Source organism: Macaca nemestrina, chromosome 3 (assembly GCF_043159975.1).
Source record: "Macaca nemestrina isolate mMacNem1 chromosome 3, mMacNem.hap1, whole genome shotgun sequence".
Taxonomy (NCBI): domain Eukaryota; kingdom Metazoa; phylum Chordata; class Mammalia; order Primates; family Cercopithecidae; genus Macaca; species Macaca nemestrina.
This window is the reverse complement of record NC_092127.1, coordinates 39,362,926-39,385,944: the sequence shown is the minus strand read 5'-3', so window position 1 is coordinate 39,385,944 and position 23,019 is coordinate 39,362,926. Positions and strand designations below refer to the sequence as shown.

At 36.8% G+C, this 23,019-nt stretch overlaps 1 protein-coding gene across 7 annotated transcripts in view; it reads right to left on the bottom strand.

Moving 5' to 3' along the window:
* LOC105463467 (LPS responsive beige-like anchor protein) overlaps positions 1-23,019 on the bottom strand; it is a 770,029-nt gene that overhangs the window by 50,850 nt on the left and 696,160 nt on the right. For 6 of the 7 annotated variants that reach the window (XM_011710554.3, XM_071092575.1, XM_011710553.3 and 3 more), the window contains 2 exons: positions 9,915-10,004; positions 5,280-5,472 (listed from right to left, as the gene is read on the bottom strand). In XM_011710554.3, coding sequence (XP_011708856.2) covers positions 5,280-5,472; positions 9,915-10,004 — 283 coding nt within the window. The remainder of the gene's footprint in view (positions 1-5,279; positions 5,473-9,914; positions 10,005-23,019) is intronic. The other variant, XM_011710555.3, reaches the window with a different exon arrangement.

The window sequence follows — 23,019 nt, the reverse complement described above, 5'->3', positions numbered from 1 at the left end:
AAGTGGTAAAGCGCACTGAAAACAAAATGTGACAACCATCTGCTGACTGTAGCAAGTACTATTTTTTTTGTTATTTCTTAAAAAGGCAGTTTTGAATGCTGCAGCACAAAGGATCCACAAAAATGTCAATTTATGATGGAGAAAGGGAAAGCTCTGAGTCAGGGAACATTTAGTGTTTCATCCATCACTTAAAATCAATCAATTGAAAGTTTGAATAAAAATAAAGAAAGCTATCCGCAGATAAATGTTTTAGTTAAATGCATTTGGCTGAAATATTTTCTTAAAGATTGGATTGAGGGTTTAAAAAGAAGTTTTATTAATATTTAATATTTCCATGGTTTCAATTTAAAAATACTCTGAGAAGGAGATGAATAACAAAAATCAATCTATCCTAAGAATACTTTGTTCAATTCTCAAAATGGTTTTAAAGATTCAGGCATATTTATTTTATAATTGAAGAGAGGTTTTGCAGGCTGTTTCCCTGTGAAAGGGAGAAGGACTTTCGGTAGAGAGGAAGTATGTTAGGAATCAGAAACTACCTGATGCAACCTTGTGCAAATCATAAACCCTAAAACAGGGTTCAGAATAGATAATCTTTTCAGCTTCATAGTTCTGATAGTTAAATTCTGGGCCCTTTTCCAAACTATTTTCCCCAAATGACTCAGCCATTTGCCCTGCTCAGTATCTACTTTTTATAGACTCACAAGCATTCACATTATTGCTTGGTTGGTATTAGAGCTCTGCTTAATGCCACTGATACCGGTAGGTTAAGGGAGGTCCCCAAACACCAGTGGGACCTCAACCCTGGCTGGTGACCAGGTTCTTGACACTGTGGTGAGAAGAAACTCAAGGACAAGTCAGAAAATAGTGAAAGTATGGAGATTTATTGCAAAGCAAAAAGTACACACTCAAAAGGGGAGTGTGGGTGTTCTCAAAAGACAGCTGTGGACAAGGAGCGTTGGGGTTCCTGTCTTTATGGGTTTCTTAACCAAGGGGTGGAATGTTCATGAAGATTCCCGGAAAAAGGTGGCGATTTCTCAGAACTGTGGTGCCATCCGTTTTTACACCAAATATGAGTGCCCTGGAACTGTCATGGCACTGGTGCGTGTGTGATTTGTATGTTAATGAGCATATAATGAGGTCCTGTGTGAAACCTAGATCAAATTCAGCACCATGTCGGGTCCAGACAGTCTCAGCCAGCGTGTCCTGCACCCTGGTTTTTCAGGGTCTTCTCACCTCCTAGCTTCTGCAGCTATTTCAACAGTTTCCTTTTGATAGTCAAGAAACTGCTACCTGGAATTTTCTATTCTCCTGTGATTACCCTGTATTATTCCTGTCTTACCATCAGATTTTAGGAAATCTGTATGGGGTACATTTCAATAAGTTCATTAGATTATTTTAAACTTACTCTGTTATAGTTTCTCCAGTTAGTAAATACCAACTTTTTAAGAATGTTTGGAAGGTCATTAATACTGATAAAATACCTAAGTACAGTATTGGCACTAGAAATTACAGTATGTATAAGAAACTAAAGTAGTTGAAGAAAAGAAACCACAATGACTCTTTAAAAAAAAAACAAACCCAAAAGGTATTTGTCTTTGCTGATTACTGGCTATGCTGGCAAAGAAATCACAGGATACTCACAAGGGAGGACCAGGAAAAATGCACCACAGCCTCTGGTCTACCCAATAGTGCCACTTACTTCCAGCAATACCAGTGTCTATCAAAACTACTACCTTTAGAATTTTTCTCTACTTCTCTGATAATCTGAGATTTTAGAAACATTCAAACCAAACTGTCAGTGAAATGGGTTTAAGGCGGTTTGGTCATTCCTCAAATCCTACTTCTGCCACTGATTGGCTGTATGACTTTGGTCAAGTTATGTAATCTCTATGTTTCAATTTCCTGATCTATAAAATAGGTTAGATGGGTTAGATTGAACCATATGAAATTGCCAATACCTGACTGTTTTGACCTACTAAAAAATGCAATTTCATATGGTTTCAACCTAAGTACAGAACCTACATCCTCAGGTTGTTAAGGAGATTGAGTTAATATACATACAATGATTAAAACACTACTTGAAGAGGCATGAAAGTTTATCTCCTCTAGCCATGTTTGCCAGTGAGGACACTGAGCCCAGGGAGCTCGCCTTATTCTGCATCAAATATGCCCAGTCAGTGGCAGAGTTTGAGCCCTGCTTTTCTCACTCAGATTTTATGACCACCTCTCCCCTCTTTCATTAGAGCAGGAAAGTTGGGACCTGGATTCAGCACTGTTCTTTTTGGCCACCAGTTAGAATTTTTTTTTTTAAGAAGAAGGAAAATCTTAGAAACTAGAAAATGCTGTATAAACATTTGCTGGTGTTGTCCTCTTTTTTGGAGGTTTTCAAGGTCCTCTGAATGAGAAGGGAGGTTAAAGATTATTTTCTAAATCAGACACTACTCAAAGAACTGAGGGGAACCAGCTGTCTAATGAATGAGCTATGGAAATCACAGATCCTCAGAAAAGAAACAGAACCTAAAATTAAAAAAAAAATATATATATATAGAGTAATATGAATTTGATATTTACCAAAGAAAAACCGTCAGGGATTTTTGATGTTTGTTTTAAATCAAGGCATAGTGACAGGTAAAGGTAGCAAGAGATAGAATGAAAGGTTAGATTTATGTAAACATACCTAAAATGAAGCACAGACTTAATATAATAAATGCTTAATATTCTTAGTTGTAGGTGCAGCTCAAATTGGAGATCACATTCTGGAAAGATAACTGCCTGTGGTGTATTCCCATATGTTATCATTTTTTGTATTTTTCTGTTGAAGAGTTGCTGTGTCATATTGTAAAGGCAGTATGTATGGAAAGAGTGAAGACAAACATCTCTAACGACACAGTTACAGACACAATGAAAGCTCACTGAGCAGAAATATAGGCAAGATTCTGCAGAACCTTGCAATGCCCCTAGCTATCTTACAGAAAGGTGAGCTAGGGCTGGGGGAACAGCTGGATGCATCCTAAGTGGTACTCCAGCAGTGGGACTCTACCCCTAAATCACTTTACATATTTATTTATAGAAAAATTGGAAGTGAGGAAGGTAATACCTGACCACTAGGTATTAAGGGAAGCAAGCTTGTTAGTGACGGACACCAGCTTGCTGGAAAGGCGGAAGCCGGAAGCTTAGTCATCAGTGCTTAGGGTCTTAAATGCTTAGGGTTATCAGTGCTAAAACTTGAAATCAGCTGGAAACCAAGAAGCCCTGTGGTTGAGCCAGCTCAGTTGCCATTGAGCCAGCTCTTCCTAGGCTAAAGTAAAGATGGGGGCGAGTACAGTCAGCGCTTTCCAGCAGTTGAAAGGTTTGCCCCTCCTCACATGTGATGTCACTCTGTTTAAACTGAAGAAGCTCTCAGGGCTGCCACAAACAGCCACCCAGGATAAGCACCATCAGTGGTGGCCCTGAAGTCACACATGCTGGTGCAAACCTCTAAGGGTAACTGCACAGAGTAGGTAAATCCTCTAGTGTATTTGACAGAACATATCACCAGCACATTTTTCTTCTAAAAAGAGTGTTTAGAGAAACCAAAAAATCATGTTTCTTAAATAAATTATAATATTTAGTCCCAAAGTATGTTATTTTCATAAATATTTACTTCTGTAAGAGAAGTTCACTTAAAGAAAAAAGAATAAAAGGACATAATAATAGAGACATTAAATATCTGCCTCCATTTTTACTGTCTCTACCTTTTCTGAAATCTATTTTGTAGGCAAATATTGGCATTTATTTTCATTGTTTCATTTTCAATATACCCAGGAAAATGGCTATATTTAATCAATTCTAATACCAACTATGGATTCTTTGTGGTAGGTATACCTTATTGAGCTTAGTCAATGTACCAAGTTTTTGTTTGAATGTCAATTCTGTTCCCTTGTGAAAGGTGCTGCATTCAATTTGGCACGAGGTCCTTGTTCAAGAACTTGTATTTTTGCAACCATTTCAGGTATTCTAACGAGCAGTGCTTTATGCACACTTTAGAGATTTAATGACAATTTCATGAACTATTAAAATGTATCTTAAATTTGCCTACCTAAAACAACGGCTTGGGGAAAAAGTCTATAATCTCCAGAACTTTAAAAGATTTTCCTTCTTAAAAAAAAAAATTCTAACTGGTGGCCAAAAAGAACAGTGCTAAATCCAGGTCCCAACTTTCCTGCTCTAAGGAGAGAGAATGCATTACAGAGGAGTGGTCATAAAATCTGAGTGAGAAAACCAGGGCTCAAACTCTGCCACCGACTGGGCATATTTGATGCAGAATAAGGTGAGCTCCCTGGGCTCAGTGTCCTCACTGGCAAACATGGCTGGAGTAGATAAACTTTCATGCCTCTTTAAATCTGTACTGTTTATGATTCTAATGGCTATTTCAGTTGAGCATGACTGTGTTGAGCATTTAATGGAAGAACAGAAGGTACTTACAGATACGCAGTATTTTGGCTATGTAATTTAAGTGTTCTTTTTGCTTGTTTGTTTGTTTTCTATTATCCTCAACAAATACTAGCAATACTACTATGCCAAGCACAAAAAGATACAGTTTCTGGCACATAATAGACAGTCGTAAGTGTTTACTGTGGCTGGACATAGTGGCTCATGCCTGTAATCCCAACACTTTAAGAGGCTGAGGCAGGAGGACTGCTTGAGGCCAGGAGTTCAAGACCAGCCTGAGCAACAGAGCAAGCCCATCTCTATCAAAAGTTAAAAAAAATTAGCCAGGCATGGAGCTACGTGCCTGTAGTCCTAGCTAATCAGGAGGCTGAGGCAGGAGGATCGCTTGTGCCCAGGAGTTCAAGGCTACAGTGAGCTATGATCACACCACTGCACTACAGCCTGAGTGACAGAGCATGGCCTTGTCTCTAAAAACAAACAAAAATTTGTAAACACCCAAGTGTTTATTGAGTAAAATGAATCAATAAAAAAGAGAAACATTTGATAAATGAATATATACTGTTTATGGACACAATATAGAATATCATTATATTAAAATATTAGAAACAATATTTATCTCCAAGGATAAAGATAAAACCACCAGAAGCTAAAAAATAGTTTATGTTTTTAACATTTGTATTATATGCCTCACGTGGGCTTTTTTAAGGCTTTCAAACTATTAAACAATTTGATTCAGACTAATGCTTGAAAATTAAAAGCTTAAATGTTGAGATATGATATATTTAAGTGGGTATCATACAATGTTCAGCAGTTACCATGCCTTATAATGGTATTTCTTTACTTACCAGGAAGGTTGTGCCATTTGTTCACGGCAAATAACCTGTTAGCAGTAACTGTGATCACAGCAGGAGTTGCCAAACCAGGCTGGGTGTTGGCTGCCACGTGAGTAACAGGGGAGTTGGAGGGAAACTTGAGGACCATGATAACATCCTGCTGGGCTTTGTCTGTGAACATCAATGGACTCTGCAGGAGGAGATACTGTTGAGTGGGCATGACAAGACCCAAATATACAAGAAGGAAAAGACAAAGAAAGACAAGAAAGAGAGGGGGTGCAGGAAAAAAAGAGGAAGACCATATTAACACGAGTTGTAAGTGGAAGCACAGTGAGCAGAAAGGCTTGTAGAAATAGCAGTCATGATCTGACTGTTATTCATGTATGTCATTAGTTGGAATTTTGGGGGATTGAAGCAGAATACATTAACAGAAACACTTTAAAATTTATAAATTTTATGAGCTCCCTTTCCCTCCCCACTGCCATGAAAAACTAAAAGAATGATTTGATTTAGATTCTACATAGGCAAAGTGCTGGGGATTGCATTAAAGCATTCTGGTTGCTATCATGTGTCACATAATGATCTTTTAGCACTAAAAAAACAGTAAGAATGGACAATAGGCATAAAAGCAAGCCAAGGTAGTTTCCAAAGATCATCAAAAGTTGTGTTGAGTTAGCAGGAAGATTTTGACAACTATAAAGAGATAAGGAAAACAAATACGTTTATAAACAATAGTTAGACTACATGCATATATTATTACAGTAGAGAAATAACTTATGAACATAATATACAAACTTAATTATAAAGATGTTTGAAAGCAATGCATAATTAAATGTACTTATAAAAACAATATATTTATATAGTGTACCAAATCACAAACACTGCCTATTGTAATGCAAATGCTACTGCTTTCTGCTGTAGCTAGGAATAAAGAGAAATACCCAGGTGTTCCTCTTCCCTGTTGGTTAAAAAACAAACAAAACTAAAGCTCAAGACTTTTTTGATTTCTCCTTTGAAAAACAGAGAGTAATTGAAAATGTTAAATGAAACACTGTCTGTTCTAATAACCAGCAACCAAATAAATCTTGAAGACTACTAAGGATTTGGAACATTCTTACAACCCATATGTCATAATCCAAGACATATATAACACTGCTCTGATTTATTGGTTTTATTTATACTTTGTGGTGGTGTGCTATCATACAGTAATTGCACTGTACATTTTCAGCAATTCTCTCCTACCATGTCTGTTTTCTAATAGCTGATTAGTATCATTCAGAATTGAAACACTTTGATGAAATGCTTCTGGCTGCTTTCCTTCTGCCATATTTCAAAACACCAGGTATATGTAAATGTGGAGGCACATATATTTAACACATATTTATTCAGAACTGGTAATAAAAAATTAAATACATTTGCATTTTTATTATCAGTCCTTTTAAAAAAGTTATTAAGAGTACTTAGAAAAACATATTGCACTAAGAATTCCTATTTGCACTCTTTGCATAAAGGTGTAAATAAAGGCAACTAATAAGCTACCCGGACACCCTTCTGAGCAAGTGGCTAAAAGCCAATCAATATTATGAGTTAATCCTCCCTGGATGCTCATTCAATTAAAGGTGTCAGTAATGCCTCATCTGATGTGGCCTCAATTAAATCCAACTATCTGATGGTGTGAAAACACAAGGGGATACAGCAACAGCAGCAAAACCAGACAAATAGGCAGCCTTCGTGTGCCTGCTAATTACTACACCTGGTGTATATTATGGCTCATGCACTTAACGCAGCACGAGATGGCTTTAATTTCTGCTCTATTCGTGTGTGTGTGTGTGTGTGTGTGTGTGTGTGTGTGTGTGTGTGTGGGGGTGGTGGGGTGCATTGATGGTTGATGGGGGAGCCCATCTGAGTACTACTAAAAACAGTTAATAAACATGTGGCCTTTGATTTTTAAAACCGTAGTATCACTAGTTTTGTCACACAAAGAACCTTTTATATGGTTTTTAAGGAATTCTGTGAAATTAGGTAAAAATGAGAAATAAGGAGCAACATGAAGGAAAATATCCCATAAGCTAATTTTAAAGAAGTCCTGGGAAAAGAAAATGAACATCATTTCCAAGTACCAAGTCTTATTTTTCAATTATGTAGTTTTTAAATAATATTTACTAAAGTCAATTTATAAACTCAGAGAAAATCAGAGTACAACATAATCATAAAGGCTCACTGAAAGGAAGTACATACATATTTCTGAGCTTAACAGCTCATACTGTAAATATAATTAGGCTGAAATTGAATAATTCCAATGTTTATGCTCTTAAAAAACACAAAAAAAATCTCTCATGTGGAGGAAGAATGTCTTGTTTACATAGTGACTCTGGTGGGCCAACTCTAAGCCACATGGCAAGGACAAGCCACTTTCCACAGCAAGCTGCAGACATCATGTCCAAAACTGTCCACTGCCTTCATACAACTATCTGTCCCTCTAGCCTGCTCCTGCACACCCCATCCTGACTACAGCTCCTGATGCAGGCAAGTAGCAGGAAACTCTCTTGGGCGTTTCATCATATCCTTGGCTAAAAAGTATGAATGAGAAGCACCAGAAATAAGAAAAGCACACCCCACCCTACTGGGCTACTCTGCAGTGATGGCAGCAGCTGCAGATGAGCAGAGCAACTGGTAAAATAGGGATAAGAGAAACAAAACCTCTTTTAACACTGGGTTCCTCTGTGAGCCAAGGCTGGGGTACAAGTAGGAAATTGCTAGCCAGATTTAATCAGTTTTTCCAGATTAAGTATACGTTTATCAACAACTCTGTTTTCTTTTTAAAATGCCTTTTTTCCCCATGCACAATATGCACCAAGCAAAAAACACAGTTTGTGCAAGTCTGAAGAGGAGTTCGGGTATTCAGTTCAGAGGATAAAGGTAATAGAAAAGATGGCTTCCCATCCTTACATAAGCATGAGCCTTCCCAGACTTCTCACCCTCGGGATAGCAAAGCTGCTCTGCCTGTATGAGCCAATAAGCCTCTGCCATGGAGGATGGCTGGGCAGTGACCCCGGCAGAAAGTCAATGGAGCAGAGGAGGTGCTTCCATTTGCCAGCACCAATGCAGCCTCAGTCTCAATGGCAAGCTATTACTAAAGCTAATTCCAAACACAAACATAAATCATTCTTACTATTTTTATGGCACTATCTTCCATTGTTCTTGCTAAATGTTCGCTCTCTGTGTAGTCTTCTGCCCACTAAAATCACTTTTTATGTTCATCTAAATCTGATTTTACTGATTTAAAAACATGTAGGGGAAAGAGTGATGCAAACAATTTTTAAAATGTATATAGCTTATGATGGCCAATTCATATTGCTAGATAAAGAAGGACAAAAAGTCTTGGAAGAAGAAGGAAAATGACAAAGAGCACTGAGGGAAAAAAGACACAGAAGAAGGTGATGTGGGAAGAGAAAGGAAAAAAAGAAGAAAAAACAGCCAGAGGTAGCAGGGCCTCCTCTCTATTTCTTACTTTCTTCACTGCTGCTCTTTCCTTCCCAGTATTTATCAAAATTCTGCTATCTCTATGCCACAACATGGAATTTGACTTTATATAATTGTTCATTATATTTACAGGAACAGACGTTGTAGTCTCTATTCTTAATTTAAAACAGCAAAGAGCAACTTCTTTTTATGAGGGACAATTGAAAAACAATATCAATAGTCTATTCCTTAAAAATTATGTTAATCATGCACTTCAATTTGTTACTGTGCCTTTTTTTTTTTTTTTTCTCATTGAAGAATTTTCCCCCTAAAATTTCGGGAACTATAAAGGTAAAATGGCCACATTATTTTGTAGCTCAAGTCTATTTCCCTACCCATGATTCTGGGCTGACTTTTGACTTGCTTTGACCAATAAAATGTGGCATAAATGATGTGTAAGTTCAAAAGCAAGCCTCAAGAAGTCTGGCCGCTTCTGTCTCCATTCTCATGGGACTGCTCCTACCATGGGAGTGACCTGGTCTAGCTTCCTTAAGGATGAAAGGCCACATGGAAAGAGAAGCTGGCTACATCAGCCCACCCCGGAGAAGTGTGTGAGTGAGCTGAGGTGAAAAGAGCGGAAAAGATTTTCATCTAACCCTCAGAATCATGAGAAATAAAATACATTATTGTTTTAAGCCACTAAGTTTTTGGTGGTTTGTTATACCAAACCATCATTTTCCCCCCAGTGTGGTCCCTGACCTTCAGTAACAGTATCTTATGTATTAGAATTTGTTTTAAAATTCCCAAACTGAAAAATATATTGGAATGTAGAGAATAAACACAACAGCAAAACTAATCTAGAAACTCAGAGGATCAAACCAGAAAAGTCATCAACCCTATGTCTGGAGTCCTTTATCCTACAGGGAGGATTCATGACAATTATGGACCTTCCAATTTTGTAACACAAGACACCAACTGATGAAATACACTGGAGCAATATTTACCTTCTCAAAGACTCCAGGAGACAATGCAATAACATCTGCTGCTTGTTAGCAGGTTAACAAATATTGTATAAAAAAACAAACCCACAGGTGGTGGAGACACTCAAGCACAATGAAAGACTGTTATGAATATCAAGCATGATCTGAAGGAGAGGCAAGAAATGAGAGTAAAAATGGCACTTACCACTTGCATGGCAGAACCTCTGGGAGGATGGGGCTCTATGAGTAGTTGAGAAGGAGTCTGTCCAAAACTTCTGATTTGAGCTTCAATAGCCTGAAAAGGGCAGGGGCAAGTCTGAGTGTTAAGAGGTGCTAATTACAGGCAATAGAACCCCAACTGTCACCTGAAAATATCATTCCATACTCTGGCTTGTTTCATGTTGAAAATCAACCCATGTTTTCACAGTGGGGCTAACCACCTGGCAAGGGCATTGAGGGTGAGGTCATCGTTTAGAACCGTGGAAGCTGTTCCTATAAAACTCTGCAAAACTTTCTCATCTTGTTCAGTGATATGAAACAGAAACCAGCTATTACAATCAGAAATTGTCCTTTTTGGCTTCATCTCTGTTTTCTTGCATTTGGTTTTCCTGCTTGCATCATCCCCAATGATGAAAAGCTAATCTTTTACAGGTATAGAGAAAAACGATTGCTTCTTTGATTCTAGGTCCCATTTCATCCTGGGGAGTAAAAAGGAGGAAAAAAGAAACATAGCACCTGTGAAACTGGCTTGATGCTATATTAATTTTGCCATAGGAAGAGCATTATTGTTGACAGTCTCTTTGAAGTTAAATAACTAAATAACAAAGTAAAAGCCATATGTTGCATCTAAGCATGAGACGGTTAACCCAGGGAGTAACTAAACATGAGGAACATGTGTATGTGTGCTCTTTTTGAAAGATGTGTGCTTTTGCAAGGCACTCTCCTACTATGGCTCTTGGTGCACACATAGCACACAGATGCCCATTTCCATCACCAACCACCCATCATGGGAAACTGCTAAATGCCAGGTGCTATCACATCTGTAAGCATTTTGTTTACTTGTTTATATCTGTTTCTTCCCAGTAAAATACAAAAGCCATGAAAGCAGGAGTTTGTGTATCTTCTTCACTGTTAGATCCCTAAATTGGCTGAATGAATAAATGCTACATGATGGGTGAGGGGGGAGAAGGAAGCAAGGGTAGATAAAGGCTACTTCGACACTCCCACAGCAGTCAGTATTCTTAACTCCCAGGCTAAAAAGATTAAGAAAGCCCTCAAATTAATAAGAATAAGAATTGGAGCCAAAAGGAAGTGAGGTAGGGACTAGGATCATTTTCAGAACATCATCTCAAATTTTTTTGATAGAGTGAAATTAATTTATGATTAAACATCAAGAACAAGCTTGAGAAAAAGATCATAAAATGGCAACCTGAAGGCTAAAGGTAGTCATAAAGAAGGAGGTAGCAACACTGCTATTTAATGATATATGAACTTATGGACTTAGTTTATGAATGACAACTTTAAGTCTTTTTAAAGAACAGCTGGTAAGGATGGGCATGGTGGCTCACACTTGTAATCCCAAACCAAGACAGGAGGATCGCTTGAGGCCAGGAGTTCAAGAACAGCCTACACAGTAAGACCCTGTCTCTACAAAAAGTAAATTGACTGGGTGTGCTGGTGTGTGCCTCAAGTCTCAGATACTTAGGAGGCTGAAGTAGGAGACTAGCTTGAAGCCAGGAGTTTGAGGCTGCAGTGAGCTATCATTGCACCACTGCACTCCAGCCTGGGCAAGAATGCAGCCTGAACAAGAGTGCATTGTACAAGAAAGACTGGTCTCCTTAACAGTTGCCGTCTGTGGTTCCTGCCTGGCAGCCCACATGCCTCCCTGATTAAAAGGGGAGGGGAGGTGGCAAAGAACTTATTGCTTCAGTACTTAGCCTATCATGTCAGATGGCTCAGAGTGCTGATCCTGACTCTGACACTTATCTGTTGTTTGACTTTGGGCAATTAGCTTATCTCTATTTCCCATCTATAAGGAAACAGTAACAATAGCTAGTTCATATAATTGTTTGGAAAATGAAATAAGATAATGCATATGAAGTGCTTAGCACAGTACCTAGCACATACAAAGCACTAAGTAAAATGCTGTACTGTATTATTATTTCAGTACTGTATTATTATTTCAGAGTTGGTGTGTTCCCCACTTAACACAGCTAAAATAAAGAAGGAAGAAATGCTTCCGGAGTTGATGTAGGAAGAGAATGAGAAATACATTATTTAAGAAAACTGAAATCTGGCTCTGGATTTCAAAATATAGCACAGGGCTAAGAGCCTAGAGACAGAGAGATTTCTTTGAAGGTTCTGAGAGCAGTCCAAAACATGAGGAATTATACACCTGGATCCTTATGGAAGCTATGGTAATAGTAAGAAAGAGATGAATATGTGAACCAGCCAAGGAAAAATCAATAGGTCTTAGGGACTGATGACTTTGAGCCATGAAGAAAATACAAAGCTAATTCCTTTTCTTCAAACAAACAAACAAACAAACCACTTGCACGTTTCAGAGAATACTAAAGCAATGAGCAGAAATAGGAGTACAGGAGTTTCTGCTAGGGAAAACAAGTTTGGCAGGAGAAAGACAGTAGATTTTATGTCAGACACATGGAATCCAAAGTGATAGTGATAACCATTTATCTAGGTCAATATGTCCAATGTGTAAAAGAAAGCCTAAGAATGGCTCTGAGGTGAGGGAAGAGAGGTATTGATTTTGGTGTCATTCATACAAAAGACTAATTTAAGTTAATGTTTATCTTTCTCTCGTTGTACATGTCTGTATGTTTTTAAGCAACAGAAATGATTTCCTTTTTGAAATGAAATATTATATGAAACCTCAATACATGGAGATAGGGTTATTCAACTTTACAGGGGTGAAACCATCCCTAACAAGCCTCCTCAGCAGCCTCTGAGATAACTCTGAGAATTCCTTAGGGCTCCGGAGCACAGTCTGAAACTGTACTCATTAAGCCCTAGGAGGAAAATACATGAGACCCAGACACAAAAGCACCTAGAGCTGAACCTCAAGAAGTATTTATATTTAGGGTATAAATGAGGAAGTAATGAAGAAGACAGAGAGAGGGCGGTCAGAGGGTGGGTGGGAGGAAAAGCAGCATAGAGTGATATGGAAGCCATAGGATGAGGGTTGTGAAGACAGAATGGGCAGTAATGCCAACTACGACAGAGAAGCTATGAATGATGACGTTATTGCATATACATCTTTATTATAGATACAAATTTAATATAACTGGCCTTAATATTACATACAGTGTTTTCCACTTAACAATGTTTTGAGATGAAAGGTTATGGATGATGAGACAACTTTCAAAAATACCAATCTCCTCTTTTTAACTAACACTTTAGTGAAAATTTTTATACAACTGGCACATTACTGAAAAATCTGAGGAAAAGGCTTTTTCAAGTCACATAATATAGTGGTCTGATTATTCTATCTCAATGACAGAATAAAAGCTATATTCTCTCACACAGGTTAAATAATAATAAAGTTTCTTTCCAAGTCTTGAAGGCATCTGAAAAGGCTGTGGAATTCTCAGACACAAATGCTTTACTTCTTGACTAACCTTTGAGTTCTTGATATTAAAAATGCAACAGAAAGGACTTTTTCAAGTGTGAAAATTATAGAATAAGATTGTAAGGTAATGACTATGATCTCAAAACTTTATAGTCACACTTTATATCATCAACTGACAATTCCAGATTCTCCTCCATGCTTTTAAAATTCATTTGCCATTTTTCATTCATCTTAAGCTCTGAAGCAATTTACAGAGATTCTCCCTTCTGTGGCTTCAATGGCTTAATGCTTAGACTGGCTCTGTAGTCTACTCCTTTAATCTCTGTCTTTTGCTGACTTCTTTGTCATCCATAAATGAATTTATTACTGAAAGTTCTCTTTTAGCACTATGATTCACTCAACTTAAGCTTGCTTTCTTGGAATTTTTTTCTATTGGGCTTCAATCTCTACCTCTATCTGAAAGGTTTCCAGTCCTATGACCAGAGGATTGGCCACTCCCATGAAGTTTGCCCTGGCCATCTTGTGTGTAAGCACATGTATGTCTTAGCACATCTAAAATCTTAAAATACCATTTTTTATTTTAGCATTCCTCAGTCAAGAATTAGATTCTTCTGATTTTTTTAAGCTCAGAATCTTGTCAATATTTTAAAAATTTTACCTGTTTCACATATAAGTCACTAAGCCTAATCACTTCAAAGTTGATCACATTCACCACTCCTTTCTGAATCCGGGCCCCTTATAATTTCAAGTATCGATTATTAAAATAGTCTCTTTGCTGGTTTCCCCCCTCTATTCAGTTTCTGCCTTCAGCATATCCTGCAGAACTGAGTTTTCCTAAACTTGCCTTTATGCAATATTTCTCTGATCAAATGTCTTCAAGTGATTCCAAGTACTTAAAAGATAACGCCAGGCATTGCAGGTTTTCCTACCTCTCTAACTTTTATTCTCTCATCCTATCTATTACCTTATACCAGTGTTCCTTTTCAGTCAAGCTGGTTTTCTTCTACAAATATAAGCCATCTCTGCCTTACAATTTCTACCATGCCACTGCCCGTCATAGAATGGTCACTCTTATCTTCAGTTTTCTAAGTTCTATCCCTCTCTAGAAAACGCTGCTTGAGTTCTACCAAGTTTCCCTAATCTTGTTAAATAATATTACACCTGTTCATACTGCTCATTACAGTATATACTTGATTCAGAATTCCCTGTAATGTTATTTATGTCTGTCATTACAACTATACTGTAAGGCAGTGGTCCCCAAACTTTTTGGCACCAGGGACTGGCTTCATGGAAGATAATTTTTTCACGGATCTGGTTGGGGAGGGGGGGTGGATACGGTTTGGGGATGAAATTGTTTTACCTGAGATGACCAGGCATTCGATTCTCAGGAAGCATGCAACCCAGATCCCTCACATGTGCAGTTCACAATAGGGTTTGCATTCCTATGACAATCTAATGCTGTGGGTGATGTGACAGGAGGCAGACCTCAGGCAGTAATGCTTGCCCACCACTCACCTCCTGCTATGCAGCCTGGTTCCTAACAGGCTGTGGCTCAGCGGTCGGGGACCCCTGGTATAAGGGTCTGAATATCATATATGTGCAACAGGTAGAAGAGTACCTTGCCCATAGTATTTACACACACAAAAATTTACTGAGTGCCTGTTATACAGCAAGCCAGCCAGGAACCCTTATGACTCATCTGTGGTTGGACTGGGGACAAAACCAAGCTTGAGAGATGAGCACACGTCTTGATGAGGGCTGACTGAGGTTGCAGGGGAAGATAAGGAGTGTTAAGTAAAGGCTGGTATTTGCTATTACAAAGAAACCAAATGAGTCTCTCAGGGAAGCTCTGAAAGATGTCACTAAAGGCAGTAATTCTCATTTCTTCAGCTCCAGCATACTGGAGGATATGACAACACTCCATTGTCTCACTATAGTAGTAATTCTTAAGGTCAAGTGAGAAATCCTGGGGTAATATGTATGATTTGAAAAAGTCCCTCAAGTGATTATGTTTATTGCCTTATCTTCACTTGTCTATTCAGTCCTCTGTATAGAGCAATACAAAATGTAAAGGTATAAATTGAGGTGTGAAATAACAGGAAACATACAAGCACCCTTAAATCCTGTAAGGTCCAGGAAGGTGGGTTGGTAATAGGGTAGCTTAACAAACATTACCAAATGCCTCAACTGTTTTTAATGAACTCTCCTTCACCTAGAGACTTTTCGTCCTAGGTGATCACTTTTTAGACATTCAGTTATGTAAAATTTTTCATTATGGAATAGGATAATGAATCCCTACGTATCCATTAGCCACCTTCAACAATTATTAAGACATTTGGCTTTAGGTTATCTTAAAGTGAGGTCAATCTAGACAATGTCCTAGATAGATTCATTGAAAAATAAGAGAATGTTTCTGCCTTTAAGCAATTTGTGTTTTTTTAACCTCTAATGCAAGACTATACATATGGAGAATAAAAGTATCTTACAATGACCAAAAATATAAGCATTATCTGGCAGCCTTCATATTTCTTCAAAGGGGCTGAATATACTCAGACTTGTAAGGAGATGTTCAATCCTTAAGTTGCAAATTTGATTACGTGACTCAAAGCCTTCCATTCCAAATCCTTATCCTGGGTAGCACCACGCATAGGATTAAGTATGCAGACACTGGAATCAGACAGCCTCAGTTCAAATCTTACCACTATCACATATTAGAACACTGATTTTGGGCAAGGTACTTAACCTTCTGTGCCTTAATTTCCTCTTCAAAAAATTGTGATAATAACTGTCAGTATTTTATTGGGTTGTTGTGAGGATTAAATGAGATAATATACAGCACTTAGAACAGTTCATGGCACATACTAAGCTATCAGTAAGTGTGTGATATTATTACAGCATATATATTAAAGACTTAACACAGTGCTTGGCTAGGGTTAAGTAAGTACTCAGCAAATGTTACCAACTACTCATCATTAAGATTAATAGTAATCTAGCCCCAACCACTGTCCATTTCACCACTCTATAATATGACATGTAATCAGCATCATATTGCCTTTAAGCTCTTGTTTATATTTTCTATTCCTTTTCTCTGTGTGGTTTTTTGCCTCCTCATTCTTGAAGACTTAACTCAGGCATCTCTGGCCTCTGGGAGATCTTTCTTGACCTCACCCAGACTGTTGCTGTCCCTCCCTTTTTGCTCTTGTAGCAACACGCATAAACTTTTACTGCCTATTTATCTAATACTAATTACTGGTTTAATTTTCCAACTTATTGATCAGACTATAAGGCTCCTTAAGATCAGAGACTGCCTAATATTTCTGTGCTTCTACAGCTTGGCACATAGTAGGTGCTCAGTAAATATTTACCGAGTGTATGTCCATGCAAATCAACTTAATTTAGGAGGGATGCAGCTAAGAAACACACTACCACCATAATCACAGAGCAGTCTAGTATTGAATAAAATATTATATTAAAACATTTCTACAAAAAACTTGCTTTATTATTTAATATTCTTATTCATCAATTTCCAATTATTTCTGTAAATAGCCTGTTACTACTTTCTATAATAAAACCTGAAGTCAGCAGGCAACATTCCAGATGTTGAGATATATAGTAATAAAAAAGACTATGCAAATACTTCAAGACATTCCAGTAAAACCACATATTTATATTTTATAAACAGCATCTCAAATATTACCTAGAGAATTTATTAATGGATTTTTAAATGGAAATATTATGAAGAGATTTTCAACAAGCTGTGTATTCTATTGTTTTTGTGTGTGCCAACTATTGCATACTTGCATGATTTTATAGCTATATATAGAAAAAGAGACAATATATATAGAGAGAATATACATACACATACTAGACAGAACGAAAGGAAGAAAGAAATAAGAAATAAAAGTAAAGGAAAGTAAACTTGGCTTAGTGACAATGTAGTATTTGGCTTCAACTTAACAAAGACGATTTTAGTCTCTCTGACCTAGGCTTTTTAATCTAACTGAGGAAACAAGTTAACTCAGTACAGCACTTAGTGACCAACAATAAATACTGTAAAATTTTATTTAAGATAGAGGGTAGGGGAGAAATAACTTAAACATATGGACACAATTAATATATATGCTGTTTTTTTTAAGCACAGAACTCTGAAATTGCATTTTATCACCTACATATTTACATCTGAAAGCACTATAAAATTGGAATAGGGAAATAGAGACAAAATAATTTATTAAGAAAAGATATGTCATTTATTAATATATTAAAACTTTTTCACATTGCCAAAATTAAGTTCAAGAAAGCTGTTGTAAGATGCTAATCTACCTCTTTACCAAGAAATGTTTAAGCATTCCAAGACTTCATAGATTAAATTATTTTCAATATTTAAAAAGTCACACTAAGACTATCCAGTGATGTCTACTGTGGTATCATACCATTACTTGTGCCAGTTTTCTTCTTTCCCTTCAGATATTTGAACCTAAACTGTAGAACACTTGCTGGATATTTGACAGGTTTCTACTCAGTTTACAGTCTAGCTAACTAGCCTCAGTGTCCTTTGGAGCTATGGTTCAACTTTAGCTTTGATATCAGTAAGTTTAAAAACATATAAATCAAATGACTACTTACTCTATCAGGTTTAAAAGAAAGAAAGACAAAGCATCATTTAGAAACATTTGAAAACCAGACTCCCACTTAACCTTAAGAAAGAAATACAAAGTTATGAATACTTTTTAGTTGTCACAGCAATAAATTCACAAAATTAAAAATTAGTATAATGAACCTAACTCAAAGTATTTAAAAAGAGTCTTCTAAGATTAAAATGTAAATATTTTAAATGCCCTAGAAATAAAAACAAAAAATTCAAACTTTATAAAGCATAAACATAAAAGATAAATAGTTTTTCAGGAAAATGGATACACTAGGATATGGAATATTTAAAACTCAAGCAGATAAATGTTCAAAATATATAGCAGAGGATATTTTCAATGAAAATTTGCAAAATAATCTATTAATACATAGAAAAGTAAATGAAATTCAACAGAAGTGATTCTATGTAAGTTTGGACTTGAAAGACTTAACATTTTTAGTTTTGAGAACGTAGACATAAAGATAGATATCTAAGAATTTAGACAAAAGTCAAGTTTGTATGTTGTCAAATAAGGATTGAGCTATTGATTCCACTTCTATGATTCTTTTTTCTTTTTTTTTGACAGAGTTTCACTCTGTCACCCAGGCTGGAGTGCAGTGGTGCAACCTTGTTTCACTGCAACCTCCATCTCCCAGGTTCAAGTGATTCTCCTGCCTCAGCCTCCCTGGTAGCTGGACTTACAGGCATGCACCACCACACATGGTAGTTTTTGTATTTTTAGTAGAGATGGGGTTTCGCCATGTTGTCCAGGCTGGTCTCAAACTCCTGACTTCAGGTGATCCGCCTGCCTCGGCCTCCCAAAGTGCTGGGATTAAAGGCATGAGCCACCATGCCCAGCCCCACTTCTATGAATTTTCATAAGGAAAGAATCAGATGAAGACAAAAAGATTTAAGTACAAAGATATTATAGTACTGTTTAAAACAGTAAAAATTGGAAGAAAAAACTACTTAAACTCTGATAATGGAATACTATGCAGCCATTAAAATGAGTTGAATATACCTGACATAGAAACTAGTTCATAACATACTGAAGAAAGAAAAATTTCTAACTACCAAAGTGTATAGAGTATGACCTTATTTCAGCTAAAAAATGTGTATGTGTACACACACACACACATACACACACACACATATACATAAAACACATATCCTTTCCTGTGTTATGTGCATACATACATACATACATATGCATGAACACTTGCATGCAAAATCTGGAGGGGTATATTCCAAACTATTATTAGCTATTTTCTCTAATGGAGGAAGGATGAAAAGATTGGCAGAATAAAAATGTATACTTTCCTCATTTTTATACCAATTGATATCGTACACAAAGCATGTATTACTTTTGAAATAAGCATAACAAAACAATTTTCATTTTGAAAAAATCTAAAACTGAGACAATTTTTTAAAAAAGGTCTGCAAATATTTGGTATAATATTATAAAATTGCTTTTGTTTTGTCTTTTTTGTTGTTGTTGTTGTTTTGAGACAGGATTTCACTTTGTCGCCCAGGCTGGGGTGTAGTGATATGATCTCGGCTCACTGCAACCTCTGCTTCCCGGGCGCAAGTGATCCTCCCACCTCGGCCTTCTGAGTAGCAGGGAGCCACAGGTGTGTGCGACCATGCCTGGCTGAGTTTTCTATTTTTGTAGAGATGGCGTTTTGCCATGTTGCCCAGGTTGGTCTTGAACTCCTGAGCTCAAATGATCTGCCCGCCTTGGCCTCCCAAAGTTCTGGGATTACAAGCCTAAGCCACCACGCCTGGCCGAGCCACCTGCCTTGTCTTTATGAAGTTTTATTTATCCATTAACATAATGGCAAGAAATATATATATTTTTTACTTTTATTTTAGGTTCAGAGGTATATGTGAAGGTGTGTTACATAGGTAAACTTGTGTCCTGGGGGTTTGTGGTATAGATTATTTCATCACCCAGGTATTAAGCCCAGTACCCAACAGTTATCTTTTCTGCTCCTCTCCCAAGGAATATTTTGTAACCATCTAAGAACAACTTCAGTTGATAAACTGGTCAAAAACTTAAATCTATAGACCTTGCTATAAAATTAATTTTGTTAATACTGAGTTTACTTTTTAACTTATCTGTATCTGATTCCAAGGATCCCTTAGTTTTAGCAACATTTTGCCATCATTAAGTATTAATTAAATATAAACTTGTTTAAGTAAATAATGTGTTTTCCTCCAAAAAGCACTCAGAATGCATCAGGTAACTGGAAACAAATACATATCATGATGGAATGGAGTACATAAAACACAAAGAGAAAGAGCAGCTTGTTAAATTAAGTAAAACATGTTTAAAAACAATAATGCAAAGAAAAGAGGGAGAAGGAAATTAGAGAGGGAAAGGAGTATTTTTACTAGCATATCTACTCAAATAATATTATTATGTAAGTTACTAATATAAGCTATGATGTAATTATAATTTGTGAAAATGCACATAGAGTTTCCCGTTAGTGCCTGTAACTGAGCCCGTACTTTTCAGGCACATTAAACTGAGTCCCAACCCAGCCTCACTACAATCTCCAGTTCTTGTAGCTGTCCATCTACTACAGCATAATCCCAGCTGCCAATCTGAAAGAAACCAGCTAGTCAGAGCAGACACAACCAACAGAAACAAACGTCAGTCAATAATGTTCAGCGGCACTGTGTTCATGGATAATTTCAAACAGTATCTCTGTCTAGAACACTGATGTGCTCATTCAAAACACCTCCATCTCTGGCTACTGGAAATGAGTAGATAAAGCAGCCTGCCTAGAAAAATAAGTGGAATGTCTTCAAAGAGGTTGCCAATGCTAAGAAGCAAATGTTGAAAAAACAGTGGAGTTCTTAAGGGAAAAAAAAAAAAAAGCCAACAACATCCAGAGAGTTAATTTTTACCTTCAGAAGGTTAAATTATTTCTCAAAATCAGACAAATACGTTTAAACTGTGTCATGAAAAGCAGCAGTCATTGGTTATTCATTTGCTAAGAGTGACCTAGATGAAGTAAAGATGGTGCCTGAAAGGAAACAGGGGTTCATGACAAAAGTCATCAGTATAATAGAACGGCTCAGAATTCTGTAGTTAATAGGAAAAAACATCATAAAAAGATTAATACTTTGCTTCATGCCCTTGAGTGTATAATTTAGTTATACCTAACTTAACTAGTAAGTCTGCAAAAGACATAATAATGAGCAAAATACAAAGAGTAGCTTTACTGACAACTTTGATGCTCATTTAATTGAATAAGGGAATTTTTGTCTGATGATTGTGGTTTTGAAGTGAAAGAAACTCTGGCATAATTTTATGGTATTTTAAATGTAGGTTTTCAATTAAAACCTGACTAATCCTTACCGTTTATTTGGCTTCTCATTGTACAGTTCCTGCTCTGCACTGTGTCAAATATGCCATCTGTGTAACACACTTCTGGCCAGAGATACTTCATGATTATTTCTATAACACTTTGAATTGTGACTGCATGAAATCTTAACTTATTGTATTCAATACTCCTAATTTACTATATTGCTACAACCACTGTAATCGTGTCCTACTCTTAAATCTCACTACAGTCACAACAAAGATTCTTGCGACACCTGCTTAAAACAGGCTTACAGACCACTCCCCCAACTATTTAACAAATGTTAACAATGCTATAAATACTAATTGTGTTTATGCTTTCTGAAAGATTCACTGCAGCCAGTGTTCTGCAGCAGTGTTGGAGCTGAAATGAGCTGTTGACTCCCACCAACAGACTGATGGAATTCTAAGCCAAAAATGCTTTTCCTTGGATAAGATATCTGATTTGCTACTGCTGTCATGAAACTGGGGTCATGTAAACTTAAACACTGCTGCTGCTTCTTTTGGAAAACAGACCTCAGAGTGATTACGCATAGCTAAGACAGCATTTGGAAGGATAAATTTGGAGAAGGGAAAACCAACCACTGACACTAAACACAACTTAGGGAAAATTTTCAGGTTTTACTTTCATGTTGAGGTCACTTGTATATAGTAATTCTTTAAACTGGGCAATATCATGGCTCTCCCTCTTCCCTATTTATCAATGCAAATAGAGCTGAGTTCCATTTTCAAAAGGAAATTTAAAACTTTAATTTCTGAACTCACATAAACATAAAACAATGTATTTACGTGAAAAGTAAATAAGAAAATGACACTTTCAGAGGAAATGTAGCAAGTACTTATAACAAAGTAAAAGGTGAAAAAGCACAGATAATATTGTTCATATTAAGGTTGTCTGACAGCAACATCTATCTGCAAGTATCTTTCAGCCTTTGAACCCCTACCCCTTCTTCCAACCTCCAGGCACACCCCGAGATCTGCCCTGGTGCCCCCTATACAACAACTGCTCCAGACTCTGCTGTTTTTGTACTTTTCCTTTTATCAAAACCTACTGTCCAGTCTTGTTCACAGACAGCCATATGATTGGAAAGGATTTTTTAAAAAGGATTTGTAACCAAATAAGTGATCTCTAATGGTAGAATTTCAGGCATTAGAAAGGATGGTGAGTTTTGTGGCAGAGGCTTTTTTTCTTTACATACACATCAAAGTGCATCAGAGAGGAACTTATAGCTAGACATTAGCATGTGACTCTCGCATTAGTTACCAATTTGAGGATGAGAGCTTTCTAGTTTCTCACTTTATACTTTCTGTATTATTAGACTCTTGAAATAGTTAACATGTATTGCTTTGATAAATACATTTTTAAAGTACTTTGTATAACTATTTAATTATACACACACAGACACAGGCACACCGAGAGATCTAGAATTCATGAATCTTAAGCCAAAAGTTTTCTTGCTTTTAGATAATGACAAAAACTACAATTAACAGCAATATATCTAAGATATTTTCCCTAAAAGTAGAAGTGTTCTTTGTGTTCCCCATCAAATATGATGGGAAAAAATGAAGAAATAAACTCAAATGTTAAAAAGTATGAAAACTCCCATAACTCAGTGGGTTAAATAACACATACACAGAAAATTAAGAGATTGGAGGTACTCTGATTTCTGAGTGAGATAAAAGTTAAGAAATTGTAAATCCCTTCATCCCTGTCAAAGTTACATGAAGAT